Raw genomic sequence first — 13133 nt, 5'->3', positions numbered from 1 at the left:
GATACCACGTTTTTCTTCATATAGTCCAGCTTCTCGGATTATTTGCTCAGCATATAGATTGAATAAGTGTGGAGAAAGAATACAACCCTGACGCACTCAACATAACCAATACTATCATTTTTATCCAAGAAATTTCTCAGAAGCATGCTATTTACATACTCTGCTTCCTCCAGGTCATTGACCTTTTACACAGTGGCTAACATCAGACTCTGCTCTCTCTTTCAGGGGTGTGTTCTTCCATGGTTAAGCCTGACTCCAACTTTAAAATTCACCCTTGTTGAATGATTAATACAGAATCACTAGAAGTCAAAAATTGTGCTCTGACACTAACATAATGTAGTGTTGCCTAAAAATATTATTCTCATAAGATGAAAAATAGGAGTTTGTATTATATTTTGATGATCAAAGTTAGTTTAACAGTTCTCAACAAAAGAAGGCATGGATAATTACTGCTACTTCTCAAATTTTGAAAAATTAAAAAAAAAAAGAAATGTTGTTAGAAGAAATGTATACATAGGGGTACCATGAGTCTGAATCAACTAGCCAGCAGCTAACACCAGCTCTGCAAATCACTACTTTAAAACAGTGATCATTTCACTTAAGACGTCTCAAAAAGACAGTAGTTTTTAGGGAGAACTATAAGTGACACAGGGAGCCTGGGTTGTGCAGTGGTTAAAGCATTCAACTGCTAGCCAAAAGCTCAGCAGTTTGAACCTCAACCCACTCTGCTCCATGGGAGAAAGATGAGCCAGTCTGCTTCCATAAATATTTATAGGCTTGGAAACCCCAGTGGGTAGTCTACTCCATCCTATAAGGTCACCAGGAGTTGGAACTGATTTGATGGCAGTGGGTTTGATTTTCTGTATTGATAGTGCAGTGGTTAAAGCACTTGGCTGCCAACCAAAAGTGATTTGAATCCACCAGCTACTCTGTTGAAGAAAGACGGCAGTCTGCTTCTGTAAAGACTTGCAGCCTGGGAAATGCAATGGGGAAGTTCAGCTCTGTCCTGTAGGGTCACCATGAGTTAGAATCAACTCAACAGTAATGAGTTTGGGTTTGCTACAGCTCATTTTAACATGCATGAGATGATTCAATCCCACCTGGCATCCTGTAATCATGCTTCTTTTCAGAATGGAGATTCAAAGAGGATTCCTACACAAACTGGGCATATTACTCTATAAAAATCACTGACATTTTTGGAGACCATAAACCACACAAATTCTCACATACAAAGCAGCCAAGTTTGTTGAAAATTTGTTCTCAGTTACCTTCCAGGCTAATGAAATGGGTACAACAAAGCCTGGCTCTGCTACAATACAGCATCTCAAATGGTCTCATTTTCTCCCACTCCCTTCATTTCATTTCATGCCAATATCACCAATATACAAATTTTATATTGTCCATAAAATATTCTATATTGTCACTGGAATTCCATGCCCAAGAAATACTGACTCAATCGTTTTTGAAATCCTGAAATGGCTTTGAGTTAAATCCTGAATGGATTTGCACTGAACTTTTAAAGACAGGAACTGTATCTTACAAATACGACTCAGCGTGCCCAATAATTCCACATAGGAAAATATATACATAATAATTAAATATGAAGAGGTTTAACCATAGTTCCAGAAATAAGTAATATAAATTTCTAACCAATTTGGTTTAAAAATACTTTTTCTAAAGAAATATCACATTTCTCAGACTTCATTAATATGAAGTTTTCTTTCAAATGTTATTATATTAAATCTTACCTTATTTTTAAAAACAAGCTGAACTGGAATTTTCAGAACATCATTTATAATTTCCCCATCATCCTCAATATAATACACAATGATACAGGCTTTTGGGGCCCAAGAATTTTCTGGTGTTAGAGAGAAGGTTGCTGAATTCTGTTTGCCTACAGCCACCAACTGTCCTCTGGATACTACCTGAAGAGAAAAGTAAACACGTTTGATTTTATGCTCGAGCAGGTGAGACTCTTGGTTATAGCTATGTTGTTGTTGTTGTTGTTGTTATGTGCCGTCGAGTCAGCCCTGACTCATAGCGACCCCTCCTTGGGTTTCCGAGGCAGTATCACTATGGAAGTAGGATTGCCCAACCTTCCTTCCGAGGAGTGGCTGGTGGGTTTGAACCATCAGCCTTCTGGTTAGCAGTCAAGTGCCTTAGCCACTATGCTATCGTAATTTTAAAAATACACACACATTCTTGACTTACACCAACCTCAAAACCCTTTTGAATGAAAGAAAGCCACCCTGACAAATACAAGTATACACTGGGAAAGAGAAAATGATAAGATTAGGGCAATACTGATTGGGACAACAGTGCTTCATAATGAAGAAACTGTTTTGCATTGGAAGGAATACCGGGCACCACGGGAAGAGCAGGATTAGTACATTACAAGGCATGTATAGTAACTTTTTATTTTCATTTTCATGGTTTTATATTTTATAATTTTTCTAAAATGACAAATGCTGCTTAATCAATTTAAATTTTTTAATGTAATATAAGGTTTAAATATTTATCATACATTAGAAATGCAAATATAGATGAAAAAGAAAAAAAAAGATATTTTTATTGCAATATATAGAGGACAGATTACAAAAGAGAGAAGATGAATTTTAAAATCTAGTAAGTGTAGCCTAGATATAAGATAAACACCATTTAAGATGATTCTATAATAGATGATAAATTTAGATTCTGCAAGAGATTACCATATAGCTTAGCTCCTTCAATTGTTTGTTGCCACTCACCACCAATTCAAAAGGTGTTCCCACCTAGAAAAAGATTATTAATTAATATGTACATACTAATGACAAAAAAAAGTCCAAATAGATTGTTTAATTATCAAGCGATTTGATAAGCGTTACCTTTATATTTTCAGTTCTTGTTTTTAGCTGGATGTATGTCTTACTAGGAGACTTAAACATTCCACGAACTTCCATACTACTTACACTATCAAGAAAATAGGCCTGTAACAGAGAAAAAAGGAGCTATTAATTTTCACCTTTAGCAGAACCTTAAGAAAAGATGCTAGCTGCTAAACAATTATTGAAAACCATATTCACTTTTTTTTTCATGCAGAAAAAAAATGTATTCACCAGACATTAGATCTTCATCACTTTATAGATTGTACTATAAAGAAATTAGGGAGCTCTGGTAGCATAGTGCCTAAGGCACTTGACTGCTAACCAGAAGGCTGGCGGTTCAAACCCACCAGCCACTCCTCAGAAGGAAAATGGGGCAATCTACTTCCATAGTGATACTGCCTCGGAAACCCACAGAGGGGTCACTACGAGTCGGGTACGACTCAACGGCAGGCACATAACATAACATAAAGAAATTGATCATTTTAAAACTTGGAAGAAAGTCTTCACTATCATAATGCAAGGGAAGAAAGAATAGTCCTATCTTCCTTCAGAAACAAAGGTATATTATCAGAAAACAGAGAGAGAGAGAATGAAAAGGAAATCATTTTCTTTCTCCTTTTCCTCCTCTCCACAACATGTAGTCAATTACAAGCAAGGCATCATAGCATTCTACTTGATCAACCAATGCTCACACCTTCAGAGTACCCTATTCTGCCCAGGCCCTGACCTACGCAGAGATAAATAACCCTCCCTGCCACAGGAAAAAAAAGGAAAAAAAAAACGTAGCTAGAAAGCTTAAGGAGTCTCAGAAAGCTGCTCTAGAAACAAGAGTTTGGTAAAGCTGTGTGAGTGGGAAATAAATAAATAAATATCCCTCTTTTATTTCAGTTCCTGCCAAAATGAAATTTGAAATAACTAAAAATCAACCTAGACTGGAGGGTTGAGGAGCCTCTCCATTATATCATTATATCATATCTATATTTTCTGTTTTCTTCAAAATGAACTTACAAGGAAGCACTCACTCAGTCTAACACTCAGCCACTGTCATTAAATTGCTTTTAACACTTTGCCCTATTTTTTGAAAAAATACAAACATCTGTCCACTTCCTATGCACTTTGACCTCCAATAGTTTGCAGGCTTGCCATGAGACTACAATTGTAATGGTATTTTTGCAGTAAGATAATGATGGGAAACAGATGGTACCTTCAATTGCAGCTCTTTGGAATCATCCAGAATTGGGAATTCAATCTTAAAGATTCCATTTGGGGGGACAGTGAAATTCATGATCTGGACAGCTCCCATTTCCTGGTTTCTAGTACTCCATCTGCTCCAGTAGTTGGTATAGTTTCTTTGTGTCACTGTTATGACTACGTTATTTCTTCTTTCTTCTGGAGTCAACTGATTCCCATCAGAATGGGTTACCTTCACCTAATTGTCAAAACACATTTTTAAAATAGTTAACAAGAGAACCAATGCCTTTAAATTCAATTTAAATCTAGTTTCTACCTCTGGTATTCCCATGAAATTGAACTCTCAGAAATATTTTGGTATTGGAAACTACTTTTTAAGAAAATTAGACAAAGATCATTTGGAAATAATTCTAAATGCTTCATATATCTAAAGTGAAAAAGTTATCTATCTACTTCTTTGGCTTGGCATTAAAAGTAGTATTTCTCGCTGTATTTCAATATATTAAACTATTGCTTTAGGCCAGTAATAAACATACCAACTTACAGTGGCTGTGAAGTTGAGAGATGGCTTCAACACAGCAGCATAATCAAAAAATTCAATCATATAATCATGTTGCTTGAAAAACACATTGGAGCTTGCATTTCTAGAGATACCTGTTTGGGAAATTGCACCATTCAGAAAGCAAAAGTAATACATCACCAAGAGCTTCTATCCACCAATCTATCCATCTAAGCTTCTTGTTAAAGGGTTAAGATATCAGGGTACAGAATCCTCATTCACATATTATCGATCCCTTCTAAGAGCGATTAATTCTATTCTCCTCTCAATAACATGTACACCCACAGATTAATGCTATTTAAAGAACACCCTTTTGGTAAAAGTTGCTGAAATAGTAACATAAAAGTCTGAAGAATTAACCTTTATTTTCTTATTAAAAGACAAAACCCTCCAGGAAGAGGTGAGGTTTCAGGAGATACTAAGCGATAAAAGAAAAGATGGTTGGCCAGCTGAAAATGTAGACCTTTCTGCATAGTTTTCAGGTTGAAAAATACAATAGAAATTGGGAGGGGGGGGCGGTTTACAAATAGCTATCAAATGTGATTGAAGTACAAACTTTCATAGATAATAAGTTTCCCCTTAATTATGGAAACATGCTGCAAGTTAGACTAAGAATCACAAGTTTTAACATAAAGTAACATCTTTGGAAAGTCTAAGAATGGTGACCATATAAGCAACACCACATAAACAGCCTTACCTTCACTTCAAAGTCTACCAACCTGTAAGTGATTCTGTCACTGTGGCTAAAATCTCTACTGGCCCAGGGGAAGAAAGATCCACACGTTCATAAAGCCCTTCTGAAAATTCCATTACCTTTTTCATCTCTTCTTCATTAAAAGAGAAGTTTGCAGATCCATTTATCTGTTTTATTAAATAGTTCAATTTTATTTCTCACATTAGCAGTTCAAACTTAAGAAATAAATAAAAATCTAAGTCACAAGAATACGATGGCTTTTGGTTCCATTTTAATTGCTATAAATGGGTAGATTCTCACTTGTACAAAGCTGAAAAGCTCTTGATTTTCTTATACTGTCTTTTTTTTTTTTTTTGACAACTCAGTACAAATCTTACTTCTAAAAAAAAAAATACACTTTGAGTTTTTCCTATTATAAATTACAAAAATCTTTAAAAAGTTACCTTAAAATGTTTTGTAATATTTTTCTTCACTCCCCAAAAGGATAAAGGTAAGAATGTAAGTGTTACATCTCCTTTTACTGGCTTCCCATACGTATACCTGAAAAATAATTAACAGAGTTTCTTCACATTTTTTACTTGATATTATCAAAATAACTCAATTAATTATTACTATCAGCAGTACATACTGGCAATCCAGCATGAAAGAATTATATTAAAAACATACCCTTCCTATAAATTTTCAACAATAAACAAAGCCAGGAATATCCTTACCAAATGAGGATCCTTAAAATCAGCACTCTAAAATGGGAAAGCTTTTAACTACAATACTTGAAAACAGGTTGTAATGCACACTTTGCCCAACCTCCAACCAGACACCCCAGAGAAAATCTGATGGTGACTGGAAGTGACAGTTTCTTGTCCAAAGCTTTTTAAAAGACTGCAAAAACCTATTACGCCTAGAAATCTGGACTGGCCAATTAACTATGAACCCAAAAGACACTTTTAAAGATTTTTAAATGTTAGCTGAAATTTCAATCACAATGACCTACTACAGCATGTTCCAACATTAGCCTGGAGAATTTATTCAACTATATAGATTCAGAGGGGAGCTCTGGTAGCATAGTGGCTAAGGCACTTGACTGCTAACCAGAAGGCCGGCGGTTCAAACCCACCAGCCACTCCTCGGAAGGAAGATGGGGCAATATACTTCCATAATGATACTGCCTAGGAAACCCAAGGAGGGGGTCGCTATGAGTCGTGGCCGACTCGATGGCACATAACAACAACAACAACAATAGATTCAGAGGCACCAAACATGATCAAAAATTGTATCACTATATGTAAATGATCAAGCAGGAAACTTTAAATAACATTTTTTTCATCCATAGTACCAAAATTATCTTCTTCAGCCAAATATCATTCTCTGCTGCTTTGCATTCTATTACAATGAATTGTATTAATTCTATCTACACATATGATTTGGAAGTCTCTTCATTATGAAGGAGAAGCAAACTTTGGTAAATCATTTTACTGCCAGATAGCCTTTTTAAATAAATGCATCTCCTGAGTTCCTTCCATCTTATTGTGAAATGCTGAGCCAAATAAGCAAGTCAATTTGCTTTGCACTCTGTGAATCGTAATAGTAAACTCCTGCTTCCTGAATCCATTAAATGAACACAGAGACAACTCCTCATCTGGAACAACTCAATTCAAATGACAAAAAATAGTACACTGCAAAAGAAAATCCACCTTCAAATGTACCACCCTTCCAAAAGAAAACAATGTTAATATAGTAAAATTAGTGGAAACCCTGGTTAGCAATTTCAGCATCAAATTCACTCTTTCAAGAGTCCTCAAAATCTGGCATTACTTGTATCTTGTTAAAAATTAAATAAAAGCATCACTAGAATACTAAAACAGAGTATTTTAAAAGAGTTAAATTATGGTAGTACAGGGAGCTTTAAAATTGAGACACAGTTTATTCTCAGACATAAATATCTTCCATTTTGTTTAAAAGTGAAGTAGATTTAGCTTCCAAGTAATGAAACTGATTATAATAATAGTGAAACGTGGATATGGAAGGTTTTGTCCCAAATAGAATCTGGAAGCATTGAGGATAAATTATTCAGAAAATTATCATTTGCTAGCATTTTATAAAGCAAATCAAGCATGTTCTTTGATAGTATCATTACCAAAATTAGGAATTATTTTTCTGAAACCAAAAAAATGAACTTATTAGTGTAATTCATGTTTCTCTCCCACTTTTTTTTCCCTGTCATTTCTAGCATACACATGGCTTAGTTTATCAATAATAAATACATTTCAAATAAACCTCAAAGTAAATAATACTTGAAAAATTTCCCTGTACCCAGGAGTCATGGATGCAAACTAGATCGATGCTGTGTTTTCTTTACAGCACTCAAGGATCCACTGTGATGAGTGAAAAAGATTCTATTACTTATTTTATTGAGAAAGTGAGTAGTGAGCAGATGTTCACATCAAAGCTAATAAACAAATGCAGGTTTTTAATCATTTCTGTTCAAGATTTCAAAACCAAAAGGAACCTGTAACCTTCTTCTCTGTGAAATGTTATACACATTATAAACTTGATGGGACAGATGGCTGCTAGGAAACAAGTAACCTAAACTGTTTATCATTCACTCAGAGAGATGACTATAATAACTATTATGAAATAAATGTTTACAAAATTATCTCTGTAACTTGGTAACAACCATCCAATTGGTAAACCAACAGAAATCACTTTTCAAAATACACCCAAGGAACAACTTGATTTCAGGCCCTAGTCTCTACCCACTAGGTTAGTGATGAAACAATATTTATTGTCCATACAACTAATTTGGTTCACTCCACCTAGGTAGCTTTTTGATTGGATTTGAAGACTTCACTGTGCTACATACAACTTAAAACTGAAATCTTAGGGGTCATATTGTTTATCCATTTGTTCTTTCAATAAGTAATTTTTGGATGTTTATTCCATGGCTGGAACCATATTAGGCACTAAGATGCAGTAGTAAACAAGACACAGATCTGTTTTTACGCAGGTAGACTAGCAAACAACCACACTCTGTGACTATGAGAGGTATCAGAGGCAATAGTCAAGTCATAAAATTGCCTACGTAAACACCTATTGATCAGAAAAATGAACTTCCATTCTTGAAATCACAAGTAAAATGCAGGGATGGAGGTTGGGAAGATAAAGAGGAGTTGAGTGGGAAGTTTCAAAAGACACTTTTGAAAAAAATTTAAAATTTTTTGAGCAAAAGAGTCATAAAATTAGATTTGTCTTTTAGGGGAAAAAATACTGGATAAAGTATAAAGAAAAGATTAGAAGGGGTAAAACTAGGGTCAGAAAAACCATTTAAGAAACTACTAAGCAATTGAGAAGATAAATGATGGTAGCCTGAATCTAAAAAGTGGCAATGGAGAAGAGTGGACAGATTTAAGAGCTATTAAGGAGATAAGACTGTAGCATACATGTTGATTAGATGTGGGGATTAAGGGAGAGGAAAGAATGCAGCTGATTTGTACAGCTGAACAGGTAGTGATGCAGCCCACCATGATAAGGACACAAGAAAACAATCAGGTTTGGGGAAAGATGATATGTTCCATTTAAAATATCTGTGGGACACCCAGTAGGGGACATCTAGTGAATAGCTAGATATGAGGGTCTGAATCTCAAGATAGAAATGTGGGCTGGAGATACAGATTTAGGTGTCACCATATCATAGAAGCCTGGTTTCGCAGGAGAAAGATCTGAGTAAGTGTGTTCAGAAAGAAGAGAAGAGAGTCAAAGATGGAGCTCTGAAGACAAAGAATGTTTAAAAGATGAATAGAAGAGTTGCCTGCAAAGACTCTAGGGAGCAAAGTAAACACAGGAAAATCAAAAAGGAAATGAGAATGGACAATAGTTTCAAATGCCACAAAATTTTAAAAAGAAATTTGTAAAATCCTAAGTACTCCCAAAAATGAACAAAAAGGAGGTCTTTGTGACCTCATTGAAAGCAGTTTAACAGCAGTGTGGTGAGAATGAATGACAGATTGTAGGTGGCTGAAGAATGAATGGAATGAGAAGTAGAAAATGCAATGCTAGCTCAGCTGTGACAAAGAGGCAAGAGATAGGACAGTGGCTGGAAGGAGTCATGGACATGTTTAAACAGAGTGAAGATGCTACTAAAGAACAAAAGATCAAAGGTATGAAATAGAAGAAATCAAGATATAGGCAAGAGAAGTGGGATTCTCCTGACAGAAGATAAAATCTGCGGTGAATTGCTTGATGTTGCCCTTCTAGCCATTGCCCTCCATTTTATGATGTATTGTAAATCCTATTATCCATGCCGGTTTGGGGTGGTGTGCTAGTTAAGGTCAGGTATCAATTTGGCTGGACAGCTGGTAGTAGTCATTGCCTATAATGACTGGCAATCGGCTCTGTGGTGGGATTTGCTGGGCGCAACTTAGTAGCTGCTGATTGCTAAAGCCATCGATTTGGGTTATTCCTGTTGGAGCAACACAGGTGGAATGTATCTTGAGTCCTGCCTTGCTGGAGGGTATAATTCAAATCACCACCCTTAGCTTGCTGGAGGGTATATCTCCTGGGAAGATACGCCCTCCTCTGGCTCCGGTTTTGTGTCTTGGCTTATCCTCATCTCACCCCTGGATTTGGGACAGCAGCCACCATATGATCTGCTGATTGAGTTCATCAAACCCTGAGAACTGGGAGGATCCTCCAGACTTACTCACAGACCTAGGACTTGCCAGTCTGCCAGCCTCTAGCACTACTACGTGAGACGATCACTTGGGTGTCTGTGAGTTCCGTGAGGCGTTACAGAGAAATACAGAACCCTAAGACAGGAGAGATTACTGAGAGGAGGAGTTAATGTCTGAAATGATGGAGTGGCATGGTAGTTTGGACATTAGGAACATCTTTAACCTCTGTCTCATGGGGACTGACCTTGGGCTTATCTTTCTAAGAGAAACTGTTCAAGCAGTATCCAAGGCCCAAATGGAGGAATTAGCCTCTGAAGAGAGGAGAGACATTGCCTCCATTATGACAGACATAGTCAAGATGATGATGATCACTTTCCTGAAACTGCACTGGTAGGCCCAAAATTAATGCCTAAGGCATTTGACTGCTAACCAGAAGGCTGGTGGTTCAAATCCACCAGCCACTCCTCAGAAGGAAGGCTGGGCAATCTACTTCCATAGTGATGTTATTGTTGTTGTTGTTAGTTGCCGTCGAGTCGGCCCCGACTCATAGCCACCCCTCCTTGGGTTTCTGAGGCAGTATCACTATGGAAGTAGGATTGCCCAACCTTCCTTCCGAGGAGTGGCTGGTGGGTTTGAACCACCAGCCTTCTGGTTAGCAGTCAAGTGCCTTAGCCACTATGCTACCAGAGCTCCCTGCTACCAGATTACTGCCTTGGAAACCCAAGGAGGGGTCGCATGAGTCATATCTGACTCGACAGCAGTGGGTGAAGAATAGAGGGAAAATATTCAACCTTTATTCACAGGCCTCTAGAAAAAGAGATCTAGGCCATGTTGGTGGTGATTTCTTCTAAATTCACACAGAAGATTCCCTGGTATAGAACTACCTTTCTTTACCACAACTTAGGCAATTGAAACCTGAAGAGAAGGGATTTAATAGGAAAGAAGTACTCAGAAAGGACTGTTATCAGAACTAGCTTGACCTGAGAGCTTTGGATGGCAACAAGGACACTCACTATACACAACAATCAAACCAAATATACTGTGGTTGTCTTTTTTATGACAACTTGACTAGGTTAAAGCCTCCATTTCTTCAAACACTTTTTGCCTGTGGGGAGGCACTTCATGCTGTGTCTGAGTGTTCCAGCCTGCCCACCCTATTAATTTTAGAATTATCTAGCCAGTTCCCATAATCACATAAATCAATTTATTATAATCAATCTCTTACTATAATCTCCTACTTGTTCATCTTCTCTGGTTGAACCTTGACTGAAGCACATACTGAAGAAAATAAGAATACTGTATGGTGATCACTAAAGGAATGCCAGGGACCATCATAATTTTTATGTCATTCTCCATCATGAGTATCTCAAAGAGGCACAACAAATGAAAATCAGATAAAACTACAAGAGATCTTACATAAGGGTGGAAGGCGTGCCAATGGTGTGGCTTCAGAGGATCTACAGCCCCTTAAAATTATATACAAAATTCTCTGGAGAGAGGGTTCATAACTTTTATCAGAGTCTCAAATACATAGCTTACTAAAGTTTAAGAAGTTTTAATTTATTATATGAAATCCCTGACATACCTTTGAAAAGCAAAACAAAATAAGGTATCCAGACTCAATTCATAAATGATTTGTGTGAATTTGAACCCACTGAGTTTTATAAACATTAGTCAAAGAACTCAAGATAAAACCTTAACTTTTGGCTAAGGTCAAGTGCATTACAGTAATTATACAGAATGCAGATATTTATGTTTTTTAAACCATAAATCCATCCACAGTACCTACACTAAATTCATGTTGGAAGCTCCCTTTTAGCTGACCATGGGCAGAAAACTAACTTAGTACATATTTTTGTCTTTTTTTTGCATGGATTTGGCAAGATTTTATGCCAAACTGTCTAAAACAGGAGTCCTCAAGACATTTCTGTCTGTGCACTGCTTCTGCTGGGAGACACACTGACGCTATCACTTGTCACTGCCACAAAACTTCACTAGAGAAGGAACAATGGTGATGAGATAGCAGTAAAATGATGCCTAGTTTTTATTAACTATTGCAAATAAATTATGAAAATATATTAGAAACCAAAGGACAAATCTGTCACATCAAAAATAAAAACCATAAGAGACCGGTCCTTGAATTACATGAGGGCAATCCTAGACCGCACTTTTGAAGACCGTTAGTCTAGGACTCTGATGATGCTTTCGTCTTAGCAAAACAAATGCTATGCTCTGTGAAATGAAAGATTATTTACTCATCTGCTTATTGCATTAAGTGAATCCCTCCCCCAAAATCTCAACCTCTGTTATTGGCAAACATACTGTGCATGTGTGTGTGTGTGTGTGTGTGTGTGATTAAGAAGAGGTAAGTCACCTCAGTTCTACATCTATTGGGAAAAGAATAAATATACAACTCTTTTTTTGTTCCTTAATGACACAAGTAGACTGTAAATTCTTTGATTAATCTTGAAAAGACACTAATCCATGGGAAAAATTTAAGGATCGAACCCACTTATAAGCATAGAGATGAATGCAAAGGCTATTAGAGATCTATTCCAATGCTTCATTATCTACTATAGACATTTCTTTATTGCCTCCTATGGCATTTTTGTTAGGAAAACTTGTGCTAATATTCTAGAGTATATAATGAGGTTTTATCATACAATTTAATAATAACTTATAGTCATATAAAAAGAAAAATAATACTTACTTTGCCATGATGGTCCCATTTAAACTCTTAGAATTCAAAGAACAATATAATGGTGTCTGCAAAGTAACTTCAAATTTTGGTAACACTAGAAAGGAAAAGTAAGGGCAAATCTCTTAAAGAATCTATTTTGCTATCATCTTCAACTTAACAAAATAGAAAATAGAGCTGTACTAAAAGACTTGAAAACTAGTGTGATTTGAACTTAGATTCATAAACATCCAAATACATGTTTATATATAGATTAAAATTGTTTCAGCCCAAAATTAGAAACTTCTATTTTGATCAGATTTATATAATTAGAATATGAACTATTTTATAAATAGGAGCTCTGGTAGCATAGTGCCTAAGGCACTTGACTGCTAACCAGAAGGCTGGCAGTTCAACCCCACCAGCCATTCCTTGAAAGGAAGGTTGAGCAATCTACTTCTGTAGTGATACTGCCTCGGCA

At 36.4% G+C, this 13133-nt stretch overlaps 1 protein-coding gene across 1 annotated transcript in view; it reads right to left on the bottom strand.

Annotated features, from left to right (window-relative positions):
- The window catches only part of CD109 (CD109 molecule), a 159739-nt gene that overhangs the window by 65998 nt on the left and 80608 nt on the right, over positions 1 to 13133 (bottom strand). Inside the window, exons 7-14 of the mRNA XM_007945220.2 lie at positions 12686 to 12770; positions 5752 to 5848; positions 5334 to 5475; positions 4600 to 4709; positions 4069 to 4293; positions 2865 to 2966; positions 2709 to 2771; positions 1749 to 1925 (exon numbers count right to left, since the gene is read on the bottom strand). Coding sequence (XP_007943411.1) covers positions 1749 to 1925; positions 2709 to 2771; positions 2865 to 2966; positions 4069 to 4293; positions 4600 to 4709; positions 5334 to 5475; positions 5752 to 5848; positions 12686 to 12770 — 1001 coding nt within the window. The remainder of the gene's footprint in view (positions 1 to 1748; positions 1926 to 2708; positions 2772 to 2864; positions 2967 to 4068; positions 4294 to 4599; positions 4710 to 5333; positions 5476 to 5751; positions 5849 to 12685; positions 12771 to 13133) is intronic.

Source organism: Orycteropus afer, unplaced genomic scaffold, assembly GCF_000298275.1.
Source record: "Orycteropus afer afer isolate SDZICR_OR568_19922 unplaced genomic scaffold, OryAfe1.0 scaffold00133, whole genome shotgun sequence".
Lineage (NCBI taxonomy): Eukaryota > Metazoa > Chordata > Mammalia > Tubulidentata > Orycteropodidae > Orycteropus > Orycteropus afer.
This window is presented reverse-complemented; position numbering and strand designations above follow the sequence as displayed.